The sequence below is a fragment of the Protopterus annectens genome, chromosome 7.part0 (genome assembly GCF_019279795.1).
Source record: "Protopterus annectens isolate FY-2018-M chromosome 7.part0, PAN1.0, whole genome shotgun sequence".
Classification (NCBI taxonomy): domain Eukaryota; kingdom Metazoa; phylum Chordata; order Ceratodontiformes; family Protopteridae; genus Protopterus; species Protopterus annectens.
In genome coordinates this window covers 1,621,695,198-1,621,720,673 of record NC_056739.1, presented here as the reverse complement: position 1 = coordinate 1,621,720,673, position 25,476 = coordinate 1,621,695,198, and the positions used below count along the sequence as shown (strand labels likewise).

The window sequence follows — 25,476 nt, the reverse complement described above, 5'->3', positions numbered from 1 at the left end:
AAACTTGAATGAGAGAACTCTGAAAAACTGTTGTGCTATAAGACTTAATTATGCATCCATGAGTATACAGTAATTGAGGTCCATGTTTTTGGTGGGTTTTATAGATAGAAAAATGTGCGCCATTAGGTGTTAACCATTAAATCAACTGTGTAGACTAACTTGTCTAAAATGAGAAGTTATGTACCTACCATAACGTTCCATGTTAGTTGTCTTCTCTCGCCTTCTTTCTTACTGGATGGGTTCGGAGCCGAACCTCGGCTCCGACTCGGCCTATACTAAAGCTCGAGAGCTGATTTTACCGGCTCGAGGCAACCCTATATCCCATGATGCTAGGCGGTAACTACCCAGATCTCGTTTGGTAGCTAAGAAACCATAGCCAATTCAGACTCCCCTCTGAGGTGGAGGAGGAGAAAGAAGAACTCCCCAAATATCGCTACCTGAAGCTGTATCTACCCCAGGACCAACTGTCTGAGCTAGGAACAGTGCAAGATAAGGTCCCCTGTAAGAAGGGGAAAAACCTCTCGGTCTGTCCAGGCTAGGGTTATGGTGGGCGAGACGCAAGAAAGAAGGCGAGAGAAGACAACTAACATGGAACGTTATGGTAGGTACATAACTTCTCAATGTTAAGTTGTCAATCTTGCCTTTATTCTTGCTGGATGGGACCGCGTCCCTAGCACCTTCATCCTGGGTGGCTCATTGGAACAGACTCTTGAGAACGGTGGAACCAAAATTTGCCCTGTTTCTGGAGGCCATGTCCAATTTGTAATGAGTAACGAAAGTATGAGGAGAGGCCCATGTGGCAGCCACACAGATAGTGTCTATTGGTAATCTAGCTTGAAAGGCCGTGGATGTAGCCAAAGCTCTGGTTGAATGGGCTCTTGGCCTAGAAGGCAATTCTTTACCTCTGAGTTGATAAATACAGGTAATCACAGAAGACAGCCACCTAGATAGGGTTACTTTAGATACCGGAAAACCCTTTTTACTCTCAGGATAAGATAAAAAGAGTTGATCAGATTTCCTGAATTGTTTAGTTCTGTCCAGATAGAAGCGGAGCTGACGATGAACATCCAGACAATGCAGTTTTTGCTCCGCCCTGTTTGAATAATTAGGAAAGAAAACCGGAAGATCAATAGATTGATTTAAATTTGTCTGAGACGCCACCTTGGGTAAAAAAGATGGGTTAGTTCTTAGAGAAACTCTGTCTTTGTGGAACACTAAATAAGGAGGGCGAATGCAGAGGGCATGAAGTTCAGATACTCTCCTAGCAGACGTAATGGCGACTAGGAATAGTGTCTTCCAGGAAAGTAACTTTAAGGAACAGGAGGCCGCAGGTTCAAAGGGAGGGAGAATCAAGGATGCTAAAACTAAGTTTAAATCCCACTGTGGTGGGGGGTCTTTGATCGGAGGCCTGAGTAAAAAGATACCTCTGAGGAATGCCTTGCAAAGCTTACGGAACATGATGTTGGAGTCCGACAAGACTATGTGAAAACTTGAGATGGCTGCTAGCTGAACTTTTACTGTGGAGGAAGAAGATCCCGAGTGAAAGATTTCGGCTAGGAAATCCAAAACTGAGTGTATTGGAGCAGTGAAGGGATCTATGTTCCTAGCCTTTGCCCAAAGGGAAAAGCGTTGCCATTTACTAGCATAGATCCTTCTGGTGGAAGACTTAAGGGAAGCTACGATAATATCGCGGACAGAATTTGTAATCATTGGAAGCCTGGCTAGGGGCAGAAGTGGAGCAACCAAGCAGTGAGGTTGAGAGATTGGAGGGATTGGTGCAGCTGCCCTGATTGATGGGCCAAGAGATCTGGCATTGGATCCAGATGCCAAGGCTGCTCCAAAAGAAAGCGATGCAGGAAAGGGAACCATATCTGTTGAGGCCAATAAGGGGCAATGAGGATCATCTTGGCCCTCAAGGTGGTAGCTTTCTGAATTGTTTGTGTGATTAATTGAAAGGGGGGAAAGGCGTAGAGAAGTCCCCGAGGCCAATCGTGGACTAGAGTGTCTCTGGGGGGATGGCCTGGAAGGGGGAAGAGAGTGAAGAAGTCGAGGCACTTGCTGTTTTGTGGTGTTGCAAAAAGATCGCAGCAAGGAAACCCCCACTTCCGAAATATTTTGTCTGTCACCGATTGCTTGAGAGACCACTCATGAGGCATGAGAACAGCTCTGCTCAGCCTTTCCGCTATGACTTTGGACTTCCCGGGGATGTGCGTTGCTATCAGAAACCGCTGAGAAGAGATCGCCCATTGCCAGAGTCTGAGTGCTTCTCGACACAGGGGATATGACCTGGTTCTGCCCTGCTTTAAATATACCATACTACGGACATATTGCCCATCTGAATTTTAATTGTCCCCAGGGGAAGAGAGTCTTGAAGGGCTTGCAACGTCAAAAGCACTGCTCTCATCTCCAGGACGTTTATGTGCAAGTGGCATTCAAAGGGTTGCCATGTGCCATGGACTGTCCTGCCCTGAAAATGCCCCCCCCCACCCAATCAGGGAGGCGTCTGTTGTAACTGTGGCGACCGGGGGGGGGGGGAGTAAAAGGTCTGCCTTGATGGACTTGAGGGAATACCATCCACCAAGATAGATGTTTTCTGCAAGATAGAGTTATTAGGATCTTGTGTGTCATAGGGAGCTGTTGGAAGGACCACTGGGAGAAAAGCATCCATTGAAGAAGCCGCATGTGAAAGCGGGCAAGGGGAAGAAGCATGATGGCTGCCACCATGAGACCTAATACCTTCAGAACATACCTGGCCTGAACTTTGTTGTTCTGAAGAAGGACGTGAACATGACTTTGAATATCTAAGACCCTCTGCTCTGTTAACTTTGCTGAGAGCTGAACAGTGTCCAAGGTGGTGCCTATGAAGGTAATAGACTGACAAGGCAACAAGGCAGACTTTTCGAAATTTAGAGAGATACCTAGTTCTTTGCAAATGTGGATGGTGTAGTCTCTGGCTAGAAGAAATTGACGCCTGGTGGTGGCAGTGAGGAGCCAGTCATCTAGATATGGAAACTCCTGGAATCCTTGACGTCTCAGGTGAGCCGTAACCACTGCCATACATTTGGTGAATACTCGAGGGGCTGTAGTGAGACCAAAGGGCGGGGCTCTGAACTGGTAGTGACTGGCCCCCAGCCTGAAGCGGAGAAACCTTCTGGAGTGCCTGTGCATTTTGATGTGATAGTACGCATCCTGAAGGTCCACTGAGCACATCCAATTGTCCTTGCCCAGAAGGGGTAAAATGGACTGTAGCGTGACCATCCAGAACCTCGTTCTTTTTACAAACTTGTTTAGATTGCTGAGATCCAATATTGGTCTCCTGTCCCCTGTTTTTTTTTTTGGTACCAAAAAGAACTTTGAGTAAACTCCAGATCCTAGCTGGTCTGCTGGGACTGGCTGGATGGCTCTCTTTTTTAACAGCTTTGATATTTCTAGTGCTGCTTGTTCCCTTAGACTGGGTGGAACGTCTGGAAGAGACCCCATTTGAATCATTGGGGTTTGGATAAAGGGGATTTTGTAACCCTCGGATATGATCGACTGCATCCATTTGTCTTGAGTGAGGGAGAGCCAGGCTTGTGGGTACAGTGATAAGCTTCCCCCGACTGCCTCCGAAGGTGGACAGTCGGGCAACACCTCAGGGATGCTGGAAGGGTTTGTCAGAGAGGGTTTCTCTGCTACCCTGGTTCTGCGGACCCCCTCTGCCCCTTGGACGGCATCTGTTGTTGTTCCCCTCTCTGCCTCTATGGGTGAACTGACCTCTTGTGTCAGGCGTGACTCCTTGTGATTTATGGAACCACATTTTTCCACCCTTTTGACCCTTAAGATATGGTCTAGATGGGGTAGAAAAACGGACTCCTACGGCAGAAAGAGTCTTGCCATCTTGTTTGCATCTGGTCAAAGTATCTTTCACTTGAGGTCCAAACAACGCTGAACCATCAAAGGGGGAGTTAGTGAAAGATGCCTTGAAGGGGTCTGCGAAGTTACAAAGCCGCATCCAGGCATGACGCCTCAAAGCTACACCTGAGCCCTACTTGCTCCATTGGCTGCATATGAAATAAGCCACATGGAGGAGTTGACAATGGAATTCAGGGTTCCTAGCTGTGAGTTAATCTTTTCCTGAGACCCAGCAGCTGATGGATCCTGTAAGACTTCACCCAGTTCTTTAAGAATGTCTCTTTGAAGACAGATGACGTGGTATAAGTAGTTCAGCGACCGCATGGCAAAGGTCGCTGATGAAAACATCTGCTTGCCGTACCTATCCATTGTCCTAGATTCCTTGTTAGGCAGATGGATAGGTACTGAAGGATCAGCCAGTTCCTTCTTAGTGGCCGCCGCCACCACCATGGCATCAACTGGGACACCTTTGGATAAAAATTGCTTATCAGAAGGGGCTGTTATAAATTTAGAAGGTCTCCGTGGGGTGGGTTCCAACGAGTCAGGGGCCGTCCATGCCTTCCGTGCCACCACTTCCATAAGGGGGTCGAAGGGTGGAGACACCCAGGAGGTGGAGGGTTGAGAACCAAAAGCCTCCACGTATACCGACTCATCCTCGGAAGGATTAAGGGAAGACCAGTTCCCCCTCTGTTTAAGGATTTCAAGGATGTCAGAGAAGGAGACATCCTCAGAGGGGGACCTTGGGGATCCCTCCGACTCATCCAAGTCGGTATCAGATGTGACGGACTCAGGAGAGTCCACATGCTTCCTCTTATATGTCCTCTTACGCGGGGGTTCACCTGATGGATCAGGGGAAACCTCGGAAGAGGAGGATATTCCCAATGGGGAAACCTGAGGCGTTGGATCTCGATGGCCGGGGGCGAGAGAGTGGGAAGAGACATCAGCAGGCACTACAGTGGGAGGAGCTGATGGAGCTGACCGTAGAGCAGGCACTGGGGCCAACACGCTCCTCATGACCTCAAAGACGCCCCTGTCAGGCAGGCAAGAGAGCTCCCGCTTCGAAGAGCTAGGAACCCCAGCCGGCACCAACATGGACGGCTCCGAAGCTGATGTTGGGGCCAAACTCACCAACGCCGACGCTCCGAGAGGGATAACGGGGTCGGACAAGGGTCCGATGCCACTCGCCCCCTCGGAGCCGGCGAGAGAGTCCAAGCGCCTGGATCCCCCCAAGGATGGCACCATGGATGAGATCGGAGCAGATGACGGAGCCGAAGGGGGAGGTATCGGCTCCGACATCAAAACGGTCATGGCTCCGAGGAGCTCTGGCTCCGAACACTGGGGTAGAGTCGAAGGAGGAATGGTATGTTGTATGGACGTAGCCGCTGTCTGATGAGATGGGCTGTGAAGCATTTGGGCCAGTGCCTGAGACTTTAGTACTCTACTTACCACCCTCTCAAGGTCATTATCGGAAAGCCTGGAAGACCGAGAGGAATGGCTTCGATGGCTCCGCTCTGAGAGTAACAGTGACCTCGGAGCCGAATGTACAGATTCCAGAGATGGAGATCTGGACCTCTTATGTGTGGAGGGCATCAGGGTTGATGGAGCCAATGGAGCCGTAGGCACATCGGCCCCAGCCGGAGCCGACATGGAAGACAGAGTCTTAGAGGTATCAGCTCTGGGTGGAGCCGATGCAGGTATCGGCTCCAGCCGGAGCCGATAATGTCGCAGAAGATGAGCCACCATCCGAAGGCTTAGAGCTCTGAGCCGACGGTTTAGGTGGTTTCGAAGGCTTCCCCGGCACGGACTTAGCCGGGGAACCTTCGGGCTTTAATAAGCCCCTTAGTATCAATTTATTCCTGCACTCCTGCAGGACTCTTGGGCTGAATGCATGGCACACTGAGCAAGAGTCCTGCAGGTGCAGGGGTCCCAGGCAATATACACAAGAAGTGTGACCGTCTGTCAGAGACATCTTCTGACAGCACGAGTCACACTTCTTGAAGTCTGAGACCTTTGTCTCCTTCGACATTGTATTCGAAGGAAAAACAAAATAGGAGAAAACACACACACACACACACACACACACACACACTCCAACAAATAGGGATACTGGGATACTGAGGGAACACACACACAGCTAAGAATCCCAGTGAGGGAATTAAGAAAAAAATGGAAGGGCCTAAGGCCTAACCTAGGGTGTGGGAGTATGACAGGGATAAGGGATAAAAAATAGGGACTAAACTTTAAAATTAACCAAAAACTAGTCTATAAAAGATTAAAAGTATACTAGGGGAAAAACTAAGGTGAAGACTAAGATTTTCGTGAAGAAAAATCACTAACCTGTGAGCTGGTAAAAAGAGCAACCTCGCTAGCGTAAGCGGCAAATGAGATTTGGGTAGTTACCGCCTAGCATCATGGGATATAGGGTTGCCTCGAGCTGGTAAAATCAGCTCTCGAGCTTTAGTATAGGCTGAGTCGGAGCCGAGGTTCGGCTCCGAACCCATCCAGCAAGAATGAAGGTGAGATTGACAACTTAACATCACATGTTATACTATCCATTTTCTGTGTGACTGGATAGAAGAAATATATGCAGGGAATTACCAAGTAAAATCTGATTGGGTGAAAAATTTAAATTCTGGTCTGCTATGGGTCTTATAACAAACACCAGTGAGGACATCGTAATTTGGGTTATGTGTGACCGGTATTTTTTATACAGAAACTAAATGCTGTTCTTGATGGTGTACAGCAGATTATAAGTTAAATAACAGTAAATTAAAAACAAATAAATAGGAGAATTTAAATAATAAGGAAAGCAACCCCACTTACAAACATCTCTATGTTAAAAATTAATAAATACAGCTTGTCTGCAGCGCTTTCACTCACACTTCTTCAGATCTGCTTCTCGGGTGGAAACTTTTAATTCAAAAGAAAACTTTTTGTGCACAGAAGTACAATAACTAATTAATAATTAAATATTAATAATAAATATTTGTATAAATATCCACCAAAGTCAAATTAAAACAGGAGAGTTCAGCTGCCAATAATAAGGATGGTGATGGAGTCTCCTAAGATTGAGAATGCTGGTGATGGAAATCTGAGTGTTAAGTCCTGGTGGTTTACATGCTTCTAGCCTGATATGCCACTCTAATTCGCATTTTTTCAGTCCGTCATTTAATGATCCTTGTAGTTCTTCTTTTGGTATGCAATCTAAAATATAAGATTGGAATGTCTTGTATCTGGGTTGATCTCAGTTGTGTTTAGCTAGTTCACTGTTATTGTTGCTGTACAGGATGTCTATAAGGTGTCTAGCAATTCTGGTTTTAGGTCTGTTGATAGTTTTCCCTATAAAGAAGACAGGGCATCGGGTGCATTGGGCTCTATAAACTACTGATTCTGAATTTCAATTCCTAGGTTCTTGGCTGTGGTAGTAGCAGTCAGTGTTAGGGCAGTGGAAACCCATTTTGTTGTTCATGTGTTTACAGTAACTGCAATTGGGGGATCCACAAGAAACTGTACCCTTTGGGGAGTTGAGTTGGTTCATGATTGTTCTGCTCATTTTTTCAACAAAATGTCTGATATTCCAGCTTTTCTAAATGTTGAAACTAGGTTTTTCTGGTAGTATATTGTTTAGCATTAGGCTAGTCTTGAGAATAATCCAGTTGTCCTTAATGATGTCTACTATAATGCTGCAGTCAGTGGAGTAAGTAACCATCATGGAGATGTCTTTATATCCCTCATTGTGGTTTCTTCTGTTAGTTCTGTGGCTGTTGTCAAGGTTTGGGTAATCAGGGCTGGAGTTTTGTTTGGAGGAAAACAGGTTCAAGTATCCTGAAGATTAACCTTTTACTGTAACCAGGGGTGAGAAAATCTTTCTCTAGGTTCACTATGTTGATGGTGAAATCCCTTAGCTCCTTCAATACTTTTGCAACCCTGAGGCCCTGGGATTTAATCATGTTCTTCTTAGTCTGCATGGGATGCATACTGTCCCTGTGCAATAGTATATTTACTCTGGTGGGTTTTTGGTATAGCGTATTTGACAGACACTCAGAGGCTTCCGTTTTTTATATTGTGAAGTCCAGGAAATTAGCACTGTCTTTATTGTGGGAAGTTGTAAAACTCAGGAAACTCATGGAGTTTCCAGTGTAGTTGAAAAAGTCTCTGTGCTGTTCCAAATAATAAAAATGTCATCAACGTATCGGAAATAACAACCCATGTGCTGGGAGAAGGGACAGTCATATATGTGTTCTCCCTCCCATTTTCCTAGGAGGGGTATTAGCTAGGCTGGGAACATATTTTTAAACTGCCAGAAAAGGCAACCACTTAGTTTAAAAGTATGTTACAGTCTCCAGACAGTTCATTAAAACACAACACTTCTAGCTTTAAAATAACTTTCCTGGACAGGAAAGCAATAAACCATTAACACGATTAAGAAAATGGAAGTTTTTTCATCCAAAGGGAACTTACCTGCCCAACAAAGAAAAGCATAAACTAACCATCGATCCTTAAAAGCCTCAGAGGAGCTTATTCTTTGGCAGCAGTAAAACTCTGAAGGGCTTCATGCAAAGACTTGTCTTTTAGTCAGCTCACCTTGCGATACCAGACAGCTAGGTTCCATTGAAGGTGCCCTGAAGCTTTGTAAACTGGCCATTTCCTTATCAGGATGTAACCCATATAGCTAAGGCTACTGTAGTAGTGATCAATATGGTGAACATCAAAAAGTAACCTCACCCCCTGCATCACAAAATGTCAGGCAGCTTAAGCTAGACAGAGATAAGGCATGGAAAACAAGCAGCAAAAATAAAACACAACAAAAACTGGCAAAGCTTCAGACAACTTAGAAGTAACATTAAGGTAACATTAAGGTAAAATTCAGACTAGACAAAACCAGCTACTTTCACAAACTCCAAATCAAGCACCAGCAGTATCCCAAGCAATTCTAGACAACAAAAGCATCTACTGTACCTTGTACAATCTACTACTCTATCACCCCTTAGCCACCCAATTTAACAATCATGTCTTTCAATCTATCCTATCTTTACTTGATACTAAACCACCCATCACCCTTACTATTGCTAACAACCATACTCACTACCGCTCTTCTTTCTCCCTTCATCCACTACCAACCTCCATGGTATTACTAACCAGGCATATCCAACAATTGGATCATCCACAAAGGTTTCTCACTAAAAGAATACATGGTGTAAGTAAAATGTCCTATGCAGACCGCCTCAAGGTCCTATCCCTGTATTCTGTCTCCTACAGACTTTTGAGGGGAGATCTATGCCTGGCATACAGGGCATTGTCAGACCCCACTCTGATGGGCTTTTTGCACATCCACAAATCAAACAGCACCAGGATTACCCATTCTAAAGACTTAAACCTTGCCTGTGATATAAATACGACCTGCTGGAGAGAAAGGTATGTATACTACCGAGTCTATGGAACAGGCTCTCCATCCATGTGACACAGAGTTCCTCCCTAACCCAATTCAAGTGCAACTTGGACAACTGGATGGGAAACTGGAAATTCATCCCTGGTTTGGCACCTAGGTCTCTAATGGACACAGGTAACCTGTAAATGGTTCATCTCCTAGGCCCATTTTTACACTTATCAAGAGTATGAGGACTTGTCAGAGATTTGGGATGCATAGCTAGGCTTAAAATGGCTCTTGTAGTCATTAGCCTAGTAAACACCTATGAACCAAAAATATCCCAAAGAACTAAAACCCTCAGCTTCTGCTGTTGACACTCTATCACCAAAGTACTTCAAAACTGCAGTCAATGCCCTTGCATGCCCAGTCTCCATTCTGATAAACAGATCCAGTACAGGAAATTACATTTCATCTGGAAAAAATATAATTCACATCATACCTCTAAATAAAAATGGCATAGCCACTGACTTCTCTAACTACAGACTCATAGCTATTTTACCTCCCCTATTCAAAATATTAGAAAAATGTATACCTTCTCAACTGCTAGCCTATCTCACTAATAATCTCCTGACTACCAAGCAACATGGTTTCCACCTATACCATAACACAACCACAGCCCTACTTAGTTTCACCAAAACCATAAACTCTAAAAGAGATAATGGAAACCTGGTATCCTCTTTCCTTTTGAACATGTCAAAAGCATTTGATTCAGTATCCCATCAACATCTAATAAATGAACTATCGTCCCTATCACTATTTCAGTTCTCCCTCTCCTGGTTCCACAGCTATCTGTCTGACAGACTACAGGCCCAAAAATAGAAACATGACCTCTTTCATTTCCTACCTGTCACTGTAGGTGTGCCTCAAGAATCAATTATTGGCCCAATACTTTTCAACATTTTCAGCAACAACTTTCACAAGGCCAGCAAACTGGCCTCCATTACCCAATATGCTGACAATGCCACCCTCATTTGCTCTGCCCCAGGTCTCCCTCTGCTTAAGTCTTGTAACCCACTGAGTCACAGCTGAGAGACCACAAACTACTACTAACTGGCAAATAAAATTGCTGTTCTTTACACCAAAATCTCTACCCACACATAAACCATTTTTCAATATCACATCAGCAAACAATATCAAAATAGAAACCATATCCAATACAAAACTACTAGGCATCTTTAGACAATAACCTAAAATTTGATTTGCACATTACACATTCCATTAAAAAACTCACCAAAACTGGGCTTTCTGTACCAGAACAAATTATCCCTCACTGACTCCACTAGAAAAAACATTATCAGCTTCTTACTTTCTCCCATCTTTTCTTTATGCATTTTCCATACTAACTAATTTGCAGATCACGTTACTAAATAAACTACAATCTTGCTACAGCAAAATAGCTAAATTTGTATCCACCCCACCTTACCACATTCATTACTGCATAGCACTAAAGAAATTATGATGGCTAGAATCACCCAATCTCCTTACCTACTCTCAGCTACTTACTGTCCATAAAATAATTCACAATCCAAACATCTGTCTCTCACTACAAAACATCCTCAAACACTATTCCCCACCTAGAAACCTTTGATCTTGTTCCAAAATCATCTTAACTCCCTCAAAACTCAAACACAGCAGGTGACTCACTAATCTTCTTATATTTCCAGACACTGGAACTCTGTATCCACTACACTAGAACTACAGAGCAGAACAGCTACTATTAATCAAAACCTAAAACAACACCGAACTACTACACAGCTATGATTATGCTCCCAACTTACCCATTACACACAAAAAAGAAGTTGTGTCTTACCATAACATTCCATCTGTGTTGTTTATCTTCATTCATTCATCACTGATGGGTTCAGTTCTGAGCCCTCGGAACTGAGTCGTCCTATTACCAAGCTTGTGCCAGCCAAAAAAACTCCTCTTGAGCTAACCAGAATGCCCTTCTCCCTGTTACCTCAGATTGAGTTTTCTAAGAAAGGAAGTGAAGCCAAAGCTACTTCTACGCAAGTACCCCAGTGCACCACTTAGACCCAAAGCATCCCCCAGGAGCCTTTTGAGGAGGGTGGGAAGTGATGAATGAAAGAAGATGAACAACACAGATGGAACATTATGGTAAGATATAAGTTCTTTATCTGATGATGTTAATCTTCTTTCCATTCATCACTGATGGGACAGAATCCCAAGCTACCTTGAGGTGCATGGGTGGCCCTTATAGAGGAACATTCCTGAGTACCATTGAGCCGAAGGCAGCTCTACCCCTGGAGACCAGGTCCAATTTGTAATGATTGATAAAGGTATGAAGCTTAGTTCAAGTAGCTGCTGCACAGATGTCATCCATGGATGCCCTGGAATGGAATGCTATAGAAGTTGCCATAGATCTAGTGGAGTGGGCTTTAACTTTTGGCATAGATTCATTATGGAGGGAATAGGTGACATGTATGCAGTCCCTTAGCCATCTTGATAATGTAACCTTGGAAACAGCTTCTCCCATTTTGGGTCCTGAAATGTAGATAAAAAGCTGTTCAGACTTACGGATAGGTTTGGTCCTGTCTAGGTAAAATCTTAACTGTCCATGTACGTCTAAGTTGTGAAGGCAATACTCTCCTCTATTGGCAAAATTCAGAAAAAAACACTGGTAAATCAACAGACTGGTTAATACAGAATTCAGAAACAACTTTGGGAAGAAAAGATGGGTTCGTCCGAAGTGACACTGTCTTTATGAAAAACCAGATAGGGCCTCTTGATACACAATGTCTGTAGCTCCAAAACTCTTCTAGCAGAGGTAATGGCTATCAGGAACAAACATTTCCAAGACAAAAACATTATGTCACACTTAGCCGCAGGCTCAAAGGGATTTTGAATCAAAGACTGAATGACTAAAGTGAGGTTCCATGCTTCTACAGGCTTGTCGGAGAGGAAGCCTGAGATGAGAGGTCCCTTTGAGGAAAGCCTTGCAGAGGCATAAGTTGATAAGAGGGGTGCCATCTATACCATTGTGGAAATTGGAAATTGTCACCAGATGCACTTGTACTGTAGAGGCAGAGGCTCCATTATCAAAAAACTTAGCCAGCTATTGAAGCACTGCAGTAAATGGAGCTGAATACGGGTGTAGCATGTTATCCTTGGGCCAAATGGAAAACCTTTTCCATTTATCCTGATATAATCTTCTGGTGGATGGTTTGTGAGAGGTTAGAATGATGTCTCAAAGAAGTGAGGATAGATTAGCCTGCCTGGCGACTAGTGGAAGTGGGGAAACCAAGCTGTCAGCTTGAGAGTGGACAGGTTCAGGTGACAACCCTTGAAGTGAGCAATCAGATCTGGTAGAGGATCTAGAATCCATGGCAGGTATACTAGGTGAGCCCGAAGAAAGGGGAAACAAACTTGTCGAGGCCAGAATGGGGCTATGAGGATCATTTTACATCTCAACCAAAGAGCTTTCTTTAGAAATTGTGGGATCAGTGGAATGGGAGGATAAGCATAGAGAAGTCCCATGGGCCAATCTTGGATCAGAGCATCCCTCAGTGACACCCCTTCTGGGGGAAGTAGCTGCTGCACTTGGTGTTTGATGGGGAGGTAAAAAGATCACAGCAAGGCTAGCTCCAGTGGCTGAAGATTACAGATGCCACCTTGGGGTTGAGGGACCACTCGTGGGGCATGAGGATGCATCTGCTCAGTTTTTCCAGAATCACTTTGGAGCACCCCGGGATATGTATTGCTATCAGAAAGCAGTTGAAAGCTATCGCCCAGTGCCAAATTCTCATGGCTTCTCGACATAGGGTGTAGGACTTGGTTCCTCCTGGCTTGTTGATGTACCAGACCACTGACATATTGTCTGATTGAACTGCAGTTGTCTCAGAGGGGAGAGCTGAATGGAATGCCTGCAACGCTAACAGCACGGCTCACATTTCTAGAACACTGATATGCAGGTGGTCCTCTGAAGTGGATCATGTGCCTTGGAAAGTCTTTGCCTGGAAATGGCCCCCCCACCCAATCAGGGAAGCATCCGTGGTCACAATGGCTGTAGGCTGGGAGGGTTGAAATGGGTGGCTCCAAAGATCTACGTCTGGCCTCATCCACCAAAGCAGGTCCTGCTTGCAAGAGATGGTTATTCGAATCTTGTAATCCAGGGGATGACAGTTTGCAAACCATTGACACAGAAGGAGCCATTGCAGAATTTGCGTATGTAGCTTTGCTAGAGGCACTATTGGAACTGACACAGCCATAGAACCTAGGGCTTGGAGAACTTCTCTTGCAGAGGCTGATGTTTGAGAAAGAATCACTCAGATTTGAAACCTCAATCGATGGAGTCTGTGAAGAGGGAGTGATACCAGATAGGACTGAGTAATGAACACCGCTCCAATGAACTCTATTTGTTGTGTAGGGATAAGAGTTGATTTCTCCCAATGTATCATTATTCCCAACAATTTTGCAAAAGAGAGAGAGAGTATGTTGTAGCACAGTTACCAGAAGATGCTTGGTGGGGGTGGTAAAGAGCCAGTCATCTAGATATGGAAACACCTGGAATCCTTTTAGTCTCAAGTGAGCTGTTACCACTGCCATGCATTTCGTGAACACTCTGGGGGCTGTAGAGAGACCGAACGTCAGGGCACAGAACTGGTAATGACTGGCTCCTAGTCGGAAGCGAAGCAGACTCCTGGAGTGTTTGGTCCATCTTGATGTGGTAATACACATCCTGGAAGTCTATACAGCACATCCAATCACCTTCTCTTGAAAAGGGAAGGATGGACTGAACCATGACCATCCAGAATTTGGTGTGGGTGACAGACTTGTTTAAGTTGCTGAGATCCAAAATGGGTCTTCAGTCCCCTGTCTTTTTTGGCACCAAAAAGAATCTCAAGTAAAATCCAGATCCACACTGGTCTGGTTGGACTGGTTGGATGACTCCTTTTGGAGACAGCTTTATAATCTCTGAAGCTGCTTATTTGCTTCGACTGGGTGGAACATCGGGAAGTTTTCTTGGAAATTTTGGCTGACAAGAAAGGGGAATGGTGTAACCTCTGGTAATAATATTCTGCACACAATGATCAGTGGTGATAGAGTGCCAGGCAGCTTGGTGCAGAGAGTAATGACCCCCAACTGCTTCCAGAGGTAAGATATCGGGCCGCCCCTCAGGAGTGCTGATAAGGCTGTCCAGAGGAGGAGTCCCTGGAGCCTTGGTTGCGAGGAACCTTCTACCTCTATAGGGGTGTCTTCCATAACTCATACCCCCTCTGCCTCTGGGAATATCATCACCACATGCAGCATGAAAAGGACCCTGAGATTTCTTTTGCCACATTTTCCCACTCCTCTGATTCCTGGAGAAGGTACGTTGAGGGTTGGAAAACCGTAGGCCGATGGCAAACAGGGTTTTTCTGTCTTGCTTACACCTGGCTAGTGTGTCCTCCACTTTGGAGGCAAAGAGGGATGAAGCTTTGATGGGAGCATTCAGAAAGGAAGACATGAAGGGGTCTGCGAGGTCACAGATGTGCATCCAGGCATGATGCCTCATAACAATGCCCGAACCCGCTGCTCTAGCCGCCCCTTTGGTCATGTGTGAGAGCAAACTCATGGACGAGTTGGATATTGATTCCCGGGCTGTTAGCTGCGAGGCCACTTTGTCTCTGACCTCATCAGACAGCTGTACTGCAAGTGTCCCAGAGAGTTCGGAAATCAAGTCCCTCTGGAGCCTTGTAAAATGTGCCAAATAATTCAGGGAGCATATAGCAAAGGTGCCTGATGCAAAAACACGCATCCAAAGTCTGTCCAGTGCCCGGGACTCCCTGTTGGGCAAGTGGACAGTGGGACTTTCCTCAGCCAAGTCCTTTTTCGTGGCCACTTCCACCACTTTAGCATCAACTGGTAACCATTTGGACCAGTGCGGATTCTCAACAGGAGGGGACAGAATTTTGTCTGATCTGAGGGGGATCACCTCAATGGAATCAGGGTTCTTCCACGTGCACGGCATGATGAGCTGGATAAGCTCATCAGCAGGCAGGGTCATCCAAGAGGTAGACGGATGGGCACAAAAAGCCTGCAGGAACATGGACTCCTCAGATGAAGAGTTGGAGGGCTTCCTGTCACCTCTCTGCTTTAACATCTCCAGGATGTCTCCGAAGGAGACATCATCAGGAGGTGACTGTGGGGACCCATCACCATCATCGTAATCTGTGTCCTCTGTTAAGTACTCCTCAGATGAGTCCACATGCTTCCTCTTGTATGTCTTCTTTTGAGGGGGCTCCTCAGTGGGAGTCTCTGAGGAGGACTCAGAAGAGTGGGTCCCCTGAATAAGGGTGTCCTGCGGCTTTACTGCCTGGTTTCCTGGGGGGATGGTCTGTGACAGCTGCAGCTCAAGGGGTTAGAAATGGTTTTCAACATCAAAGGAGTGCTGCCAGAAGCAAGAGCCCTCTCCATTGCACCAAAGGCAGGCCCACCCAAGGAGGGATGGGAGCCCGGAACCGAGAAAGACAACCTCGGGACCGGGGTCAGACCCCAATCTAACGGACCCACCCCATGGGTGGAGCCTCAACTAGGATCAGCATGGACACAGTCATCGACACCGAGGAGGGAACAGAGAAAGTTGGCACCATACCCTGGGCCGATGCACCCATCCCCCAATCCCCAGATTGAGGAAGGACTGGTTCAGCAGGAACAGAGGACCAAAGGGACAAACTCGGAGCTGGAGTGAGATGCACTGTAGGTGCTGAGGTGATGGGTTCCAAGAAGGATGTCGGAACAGAAGGCTTCGGAACCGAGATGGTCGAAGGAGGAGTGTAACATGGAGTCTGTGGATAAGGCAACCCATGTCCAGCAGGTGTATGGGTTTTAGAAAGTGAGGGAATCCCCCTGGTTACCAACACCTGGTCCACAAGACGCACCACATCGTGTTCCGAAAGGCTCCTGGTGGATCTAGTGGATACTCCAGATGGGGAGTCAGGATGTTCGAGAAATGGGCTATACACATGGCCCAGAAATGGGTCTATGGAGGGAGAGTATTGGGTCCGTGGAGCAAGGTCTGCCAGCACTGAAGTCTCTAGTTTTGAGACCAGAAGCAAAGAGGTCAGATCCAGTGAGGTTGGTACAACGCTCTGTGCCGAAGTGGCACTCAGAGCCAAAACGGTCGGTTCCAAAATGGAAACTGAAATTCTAGCTGAAGGTGCACACTGAGCCAAAGTAGCTACAGGTGCCGAAGTCAAAATACATGTAATAAGATCAATGATTGGTGCTGGAGGCAAGTAGTGTGCCAAAACAGGTGTCGGTATCAAAGGTTTGAGGTGGTTAGACCCGGAAAGGCAGATTTATGCTCCGACGATAACTTAGGGACCTCAGATTTCCCAGGTTTGCTCTGATCACCCAACGGTGAAGAAGGAACAGAATGTGATATCTTTTTGTCCTTAGAAGAAGGGGTTGAGACCACCATCGCAGAAATGGCCTTTGAGAAGGGAGACTTGAGTAACCCCTTCAGAATGAGTTTAGTTTTGTGCTCATTAACAGTGCGCTGGCTGAAACTTTGACAAATATCATATGGAGGCTGCACGGAAAGGTGGGCTACTCCCAAACAGTATACACAGTCATCATGCAAATGACTGTTAGGTAACTTGCCCTTAGAAGAAGTACAATGCTTAAAGCCTGAAGCACCCTTCTTATCCGACATCTTGGTAGAAAAAGGACACCACAACTAACTGTATAATCCAACAATAATGAAGTCAACTCTGTTCAAAACATCACAAGAAAACCACAAGAAAAACACCAATATAACAACACACTGTATGAAGAGAAGAAAGGGAAACACCTGAATAAAGATAAATGCTAACAGGTTAAGCAAGAGATAACAATACCAGCTGTGTTATTAAAGAAATACCACAAGAGTAGGTGGAAAGGCAGTACCAACAATGGTACTTAAAGTTTACCAATGGTAACAACAGGTAAAGTGGAAAGAATAAGGTTAGACCAAAGAAAAGACACTAGCAATACTAAAGGTTTAGTAAAATATGAAGGTATCAAAAACCGTTTACACAAATATCAAAAAAGATTTAAATTAGCTGAAAGCTCGGCTGAAACGCAGCTTTACAGCTACATAGCAAACAAGATCTGAGGTAACGGGGAGAAGGTCATTCTGGGTATAGACTTAGCTTGAGAGTTTTTTGGCTGGCACGAGCTTGGTAATAGGCCGACTCGGTTCCGAGGGCTCGGAACCAAACCCATCAGTGATGAATGGAAAGAAGATTAACATCAGATTTTCTCTTTTCTCTGTTTATCTTCCTATCACTAACTTTCTCAAAGTTCAACTGTCATTTCCTACCTCATCTCACAATCCCCGTCTCTCAGTTTCCCCAATTTCGCTGTCTATTTTTCCTTCCACTGACTGACTGCGCAAAAGAAAATGAATTTTTATAAGTTCAGTTTATAAGGTCTATTTCACTATTTTTTTCCATTCAATTACACACAACTTATATCATGCATTACTTAAAATACTGTAGATAATGTATATAGATGTCTTTTTTTCTCTATAATTTGATTTAATTTATAATTCACCTTCAGTGCACTTGTCTCTTTGTCTTACCTATGCACTACATAACTACTTCTTATAATGGTGCCTTTCTCCCTGGGCCACTGCTAAAATGAGACTGTATGCCCAGTTAGACCTTCCCAGTGAACAAAAGGAAATATATAATTAAATAAAACTTGCAGGTCTACTAACAAGACTGATGCTGCAGGCATCAGGGCTGTTCAATGGATAAAACTTTACCAGACAGCCAAGAAACATCAACCTTCCCATCATGCACCATATGTGCTATGTTTTTCAGTTCTTATTATGTTGCTAAACAAAGACAAAAATGGAGAAGGTAATGAAAGTAGACTCCGGCCCAAATGCACCAAAGATGGGTAATAGAGTGAGGTTAAGTTAAAGAAGATGTACCTTCTCCTTACATATATGTCATTGTAGTAAGTTCATAACTTTTATACAATAAGAACAATTCCATTTTCTGTTACCAAAAGGAAAGAATCCTGACATAATCCTCCTGGAAAGACAAACTCTTAGGAAGTATCACAGACAACAGTAGTCTCAAATGAAGAACTAGTCCTGGAAATGACATCCAATTTATAGCGCCTATAAAGAGGTTAGGGGAAGACCGTGCTGCAGCTGTGCAAATATCACTGAATGTGGCATTAAGGAAGAAGGCAACAGAAGCTCTAGCTGAAATAGATCTAGATAAATGAATACTAGAAACTCCAGGTAAATAAATATCTATGCTTAACCCAGCAAAATTTAATACAACTGTCAGGGTGAGCTTAAAAATCTTCAAACCAAACTTAGCCTTTGCATGGGAAATACACAGCTGGTAAGCTATAAATAATAGTGTCTCATTTAACGGATACATGATTATTCAAACTCAAAACATCTAACACCTTGCGGAGTTGCTAGTCATAACAGCAACACTTCAAAGGTCACAAAACAAATAAGGAAACTTTTGTGTGGATGTGCAAGCCCCCTTCATCCCCTGACATTGCAGCAAGCCTTGACATCTTGAACTATGCCAGTATATTACTAATAGTTGAACACACATCCAAGGATATACAAAACATCAGGGCAAGACCATCAACCATAGAAACAATCAAAAACACAAATACTCAAAACTAGATTGAAAGCAAACTAAAACAAAATACTCTTTTGTGATCAGTAACTAAAAAACAACAGACCACTAACTAGCAGACACAGAAAAAGGGGTATTTCATGACCTAATGTATGGGGTTGAGGTTAGGGAATGTGGTAGAGTTATGATTAATATGCGAGTAAGAGTGGAAGGGGGGCTTCCAAATTCCAAAAGGGGTTTTGACAAGTCAAAGGCTGCACAAACTTGGAGAGGAGGAAGAAAGTGAAGTAAATGCTGCACTCGCCTTCGCCAACTCTAGCCACTATGATAGGATGCTGGTGATTTTTAAGTTCAATGTTCTGAGAATCGATCAGGTATCTGATGCAAACAGTATGGCTGCCATTCACAGCTGATCAATTTTGCAGAAAGATGCGAGTAACTCCGTAAAGACTCGTAAGTCATCTGTGGACCTCTGTACAGAGGAGCAGATATTCATCTTTGTTAGAGTATTTGACGAAAAACAGGCAGGTTAATAGACTGATTTAAATTTGACTCCACAGTTGTTTTTGACATACAGGAAGGCTTTGTTCAAAGTACGATCTTGCTCTTGTAGGGCAATAAGGTAGGAGAATCCACAGGGAAAGCCTACAGTTCTGAACTCATTTCAGCCGAAATAATAACCACATCTGCAGTCTTCTAAGACAGGCACTTTAACCCAGCACAGAAAGCATGTTCAAAAGGAGGAAGGGTGAGCTTTACTAGAGTAAAGTAAGTGTCCCATGGTTGAAAAGGATCATGAATGGGGACACAAAATGTTCCTTATAAAGAGGCCTTGCAGACCATGAGGGAATGCAAGAAAAGAAGAAATTTCCAAACAGTAATTAAATATAACAGCCAAGTGAACTCTAATGGAAGAGCAACTGAGACTAATATCAAAAAAAATATCAGACAAGTAAAAATAGACAAAGGGCTGAAAAAGGATCCAGTCCCTTGCTAGATGTCTAGATGAAAAAAGGGTCTATTTACTTCTGTAAGTCTTCTGTATGGAATGCCTCTGAGAAGGTGAAATGATGGTAACCCACTCTGTGCTATTAATGGGATTGGAAAGCTATATTGTAAATTTTACAGTACACAGCTTTGTGTGATGTTTGCCTACTGGGAGAGATACCAGCAGCCAGATCCTTAACAGTCATAAGTAAAAGAGTTTCTCCAATAATATGGTCTCACCAGGAGAAACCACATTTGTCTGTGCCAAAACCTGGTATGATGATAACTTTTGCTCTGAGAAGTCCAGCTTTTGGAGGGAAAAGTCTCTATAAAAGGGACACTGTACACAGTGGGCTTACCTGGTTAACAAACAGATAAAATTAAAAATCACCACAACAAAAATTCAACCACATAAACTTACAATATAAAAATGTAGATGCCAGAGTTAGTCCAAACTTTTTCATCAAAAACAAACTCTTTCATTCACTCTCTAAGATGTGAACTTTACATTTACAGTCACATCAATTTAAGATATCCATAACCAAACAGCACTAATCAAATATTAAAATTCAACTATACAGTTATTTCGCATTGAATTTTAATATTTGATTAGTGCCACTTGGCTACTGGATATCTTAAAATGATGTGACTATAAATGCAGTCATTAATCACATTAATGGGTTTGCATCTGATGAAGTTTTTTTACGAAAATGCAAAGATGTGGTAGCGTTTATGTGTTTTTCCTGCATGTGTGTTTTTCATGTGTGCAATAAAGCCTCCTACTTTATGAAAATATATCTTGAAAATCTAATCTCTTTCACATTACCGGTGAAAGTCTACTGTCAGTCTGTCTGTATGCTTACAATAGTAGTCTGAAAATTGAATTGCAAAGCATGATAATGCTGATACAGAAAACTGTTTAAGAACAAATTCAAATTCTGAAAATGTATGGATGTGCTCTAAAAATCCCACATTCTGTGACATTCGTGTAAAGCAACCAGACTTTGGCATTTTAACAGATATTATATGATAACAATATAACATCAAAGGCATAGCTCTCAGCTGTCCAGATTTTCACAGAATGTCCAGATTTTTTACTCATATTTTTGGTCCATTTCTCAAAATTATATTTTTCTGGCAAATCACTGAGGAGTGAAGTCAGAAAATAATGGCAGACATTTGATTTTCAGACTTCATACCTTTCAGAAAATTCATGCTGATGCAAAACCTGTTATTCTGTCAACTTTCCAAGTTTGTAAGAGCAATATTTAAAAATGTCCTTGTTTTTCGGGCCTTTGTGCCCCCAGTATTTCTAGCGTTGTCCAGATTTCTTGCTCTAGAGGTTAAGCGGTATGATCAAAGCTCTTGTCAAATAGTTAAGGATTAACTGATTGGTTAAACTTACAGTAATATGTTTCAAATCAATGTTGCTACTGGCATTTCTACTGCTTATTTTACCTTCCGCAATACCACTCAGTCTGACAGCGAGAACACCGCTTTGACCCTTCTGCTCCACAATATCCACATTTGGGTTTCTCTGGAATTAGAGACTCCATCACATCTAAGTTATATGTTTCAGCCCATCTAAAGGATATAAGAAAGACAACCAAGCAAAACATCAAATACACTATAGCTGCACAAATACTGCTTCTTTATAGCACATATTTTCAGTTTTGTCCAGTGACATTACAGAATATACACAATGGAATCAACAGACAGGCTTTCCTAAATCATATGGAAACTTTGAAGGTTTAAGGGTGTACTCTGAATGTTTGCTGGTGGTATTCTTGAACACAATAATCAAATGTATATCACAGGTTCAGTACACAAAAATGAGATTGTAAGCTGAGATCACCTGTCATATGTATAAAAAAACTGGCAAGCTTATAGGGCATGCAGACTACATAGCTTAAGATATTTTTATTTGAGGAAACGTGTTGTGATATCTAAAAGGAAAGGACAAAAAAGTATATCCCCTCTATCATTGCTCAGAGGCTTTAGGCAGTTTATTTTAGTCTCTTGCAACAAAATACAACCTCTGGATGAGACTTTTTAGTTACGAATAGTAGTGAACGTCTCAGAAATTGAGTACTAATATGAATTCATGTCATAGAAACAAAGCCTACCAAACAGAAAACAGAAACTGAAAGCTGTTAGACAACTTATTACTACCTATCATGAATGCCACAAACAAATGCTACATGTGCTGTGTCACTGAAGAAGGCAGAGTGCTACATGAAGCCCAAACTGAGACAGGCACCACATGTATATGACACCATCAGATAATACACCAAAATATTACTAGAAGTGAGATTCAGCTTTATCAAGAATGGTTTTTAACCAGTGGGATGGAGTTTTATCTTTGAGTAAAATTAGCTGAAAATAAGACCTCTTTTCTCTTTTTCCTACACATACATTCATATGTACAGATGAAGTTCCGGTAATATAGGGAGACCCTCTACTGAAATGTTGACACTTGTAATGCAAAGTGCTCACACAAAAAAAATACAGAAGAATGAGTCTCAAACAGCTCTCTTCATCTTTAAAATGAAAGTTATGTACTTACCATAACAAAAAATCGTTGTTATCCTCTTTTATCCTCCTCAACTGATAGGTCTTCAGATCAGACTGGATCTGATATTGGTCACCCTCTGAATTTTGAATCCAAAGCGCAGGCTTCTCCCCTTATTCCTAATTCCCTCCATCACAGAAATACCACAACTGAGTTTGCCTGCCTAGTACAAAAACATACATACACATATGGTAACATATACATACATACATACATAATACACACACAGACACACACACACACACACACACACACACACACACACACACACACACACACACACACACACACAATTTCCAAAGCCCAAAATACATACATACTTGACATACACACCATAACTCTAATATGACATGGCTCCTTCAAGATCAGTCTATTCAAACTATAGCCAAAGGAGAACATGACAATTTGGTAGGGTGACGGAGAGAAGGGAAAGTTGTGGAGGGCAACATGGATCGATTGTTACGGTAAGTATAACAAAGGGAGATACTCCCAGCACAGGTATCTGGAATTTTGTAAATAACTATATGTCACTGGCGAATATCGAAATGATTTGTGTAAGATGCTTGTGTTACAATTGTATTAGAACTGTATGTCATGTGTATATCAAACTGGTTTGTACAGATGTGTATGTTAAAAAAGGGTATTTTATAAAGTGCGTGTGCTTAAAATGTAACCACAGTGTTTCCTACGGGAAAAGAACAAAAAAAGAAGTTATGTACTCACCATAACATTCCATCTGAGTAGTTGTACTTCATTTGTCTTCAACTTGTGGGAATACAAATCCATATCGGATGTGAGTCGACAAAAATTACTAGCATCAACTCTGAGCTCCAGACTCTTCCCCTTACCCATAATACACCTCCACTGCCTTCCATCCCCAGATCGAGTTTGCAGAACTTATACTTAGAACCCGACCTGACAGCATACTTGTGACCTATACTACAGCCCATAGGCTGAACATGCACCAAGGTCCGGGGAAAGGAGGGAGGGATGGTTGAAGACAAATGAAGTACAACTACTCAGATGGAACGTTATGGTGAGTACATAATTTCTTTATTTGAAGTAGTTTACTTCATTTAGTCTTCAACCTGTGGGACAGAGTTCCCAGCTACTAAACACCAGGGAGGCCCTCATTTGTAATGGGAAATAAAAGTATGAGATGAGGACCAAGTAGCTGCAGGGCAAATGTCATCCAAAGACACCCTAGACCAGAAAGTTGCAGACGTAGCCATGGGCCTAGTGGAATGAGCTTTAACCTGGCCTGGAGGAGACATGCCTTTGCCCTTATAGAGCTGCAGGATGCATGAAGAAATCCATCTAGCTATAGTGACCTTGGAAATAGGTTTGTCCAAATAGGGTCTATAGAATGAAACAAACAGTTGATCAGACTTAGGAAAATTTTTTGTCCTGTGTAAATAGAATCGTAACTGTCTATGGACATCCAACATGTGTAGCTTGTATTCCATCCTGTTCATAAAATTGGGAAAGAACACAGGCAAATGTATAGCCTGATTGATATTGACTGGTGAACCCACCTTAGGAAGAAAAGATGGGTTGGTTCGAAAGGAAACTCTATCTTTATGAAAAATCATGTATGGGAATTTTATGGACGAGGCCTGTAGTTCCGAAACCCTTCTAGCAGAGGTAATCGCCACCAGAAAAGCTATTTTCTATGATAGAAATTCTAGATCTGCAGATGCGGCAGGCTCAAAAGGTGGAGTGACCAGAGCTTAGAGAACCATAGAAAGGTCCCACGGCGGGACAGGATCTTTGACCGGGGTGTAGCAAAAAAGTGCCTTTAATAAAGGCTTTACACAGTCTAGAAGATGCCAAGGATGCAGAATTCTCACCCACATGAAAATGAGAAATGGCAGCCAACTGAACTTTGACAGCAGAACAACTAGCTCCATGCTGGAAAATATCAGCTAGAAAATCAAGAATGGTGGAAATAGGAGCCGTAAAAGCATCTAAACCCCTCTGAGAGGCCCAGAAAGAAAAATGTTTTCATTTGCTGCAATAAACCTTTCTGGTAGAAGACTTATGAGCAGCTACCAAAATAGACTTAACTGAGGAGGAAAGTTCCAGAATCCTAGCAATCATGGGAACTGGAGCAGCCAAGCTGTGAGCTTCAGGCTGTCCAGTCTTGGATGAGGCACCCCCGATGGGTGTGAAATCAGATCCTGAATCAGATCTAGCATCTAAGGTGGAACCAGAAGGTTAGACCAAAGGAAGGGAAACCATACCTGGCGAGGCGAGAATGGGGCAATGAGGATCACCTTGCTCCCCAGTCGACAAGCTTTCTGCAGAAACCTTGGGATGAGAGGAACTGGCGGATAAGCATACACAAGACTGGGAGGCCAAGCATGAACTAGAGCGTCTCTGGGGGACTCCCCCTGTGGGGGGGGGGTTCAGTGTGAAAAACCTGCTGCACTTTGCGTTGGAAGGAGATGCGAAGAGATTGCAGTAAGGTTGACCCCACTCGCTGAAGATCTGTTCCGCTACTGATAGATTCAGAGATCACTCATAAGGCATCAGAATGGTCCGAATTAGCCTGTCTGCTAGAATGTTGGACCAACCCGGAATGTGCATTCCGGTGAGAAAGCAACTGGTGGAGATCGCCCATTCCCACACTCCCATGGCCTCGCAAAAAAGGGGATAAAATCTGGCCCCTCCCTATTTGTTGATATACCAGACTACTGACATGTTGTCTGATTAAATGGCATTTGTCCCCAGAGGAAGAAAGGTATGAAGGGTCTGCAATGCTAGAAGGACCACCCTCATCTCTAGGACACTGATATGCAAGCTGGTCTCTAAGGGGGACCACAGGCCTTGGACTGTCCTGCCCGAACAATGCCCCCCACCCGAGTTGGGAGGCATCCATGGTCACTGTGGTTTGGGCCGGGGCTGGAACAAAGGATCGTCCCTCCAAAATGTCAGGAGAGCTCATCCACCATATGAGGGATGACCAACATACTTGACTCAGGTGGATAGGATAGGTA

The 25,476-nt window shown here is 43.6% G+C and overlaps 1 protein-coding gene across 1 annotated transcript in view; it reads right to left on the bottom strand.

The window, feature by feature from the left end:
• ZMYND10 (zinc finger MYND-type containing 10) overlaps window positions 1-25,476 on the bottom strand; it is a 1,873,846-nt gene that overhangs the window by 164,490 nt on the left and 1,683,880 nt on the right. The window contains exon 11 of the mRNA XM_044078166.1: window positions 21,364-21,489. Within this exon, the coding sequence (XP_043934101.1) occupies window positions 21,364-21,489 (126 nt within the window). The remainder of the gene's footprint in view (window positions 1-21,363; window positions 21,490-25,476) is intronic.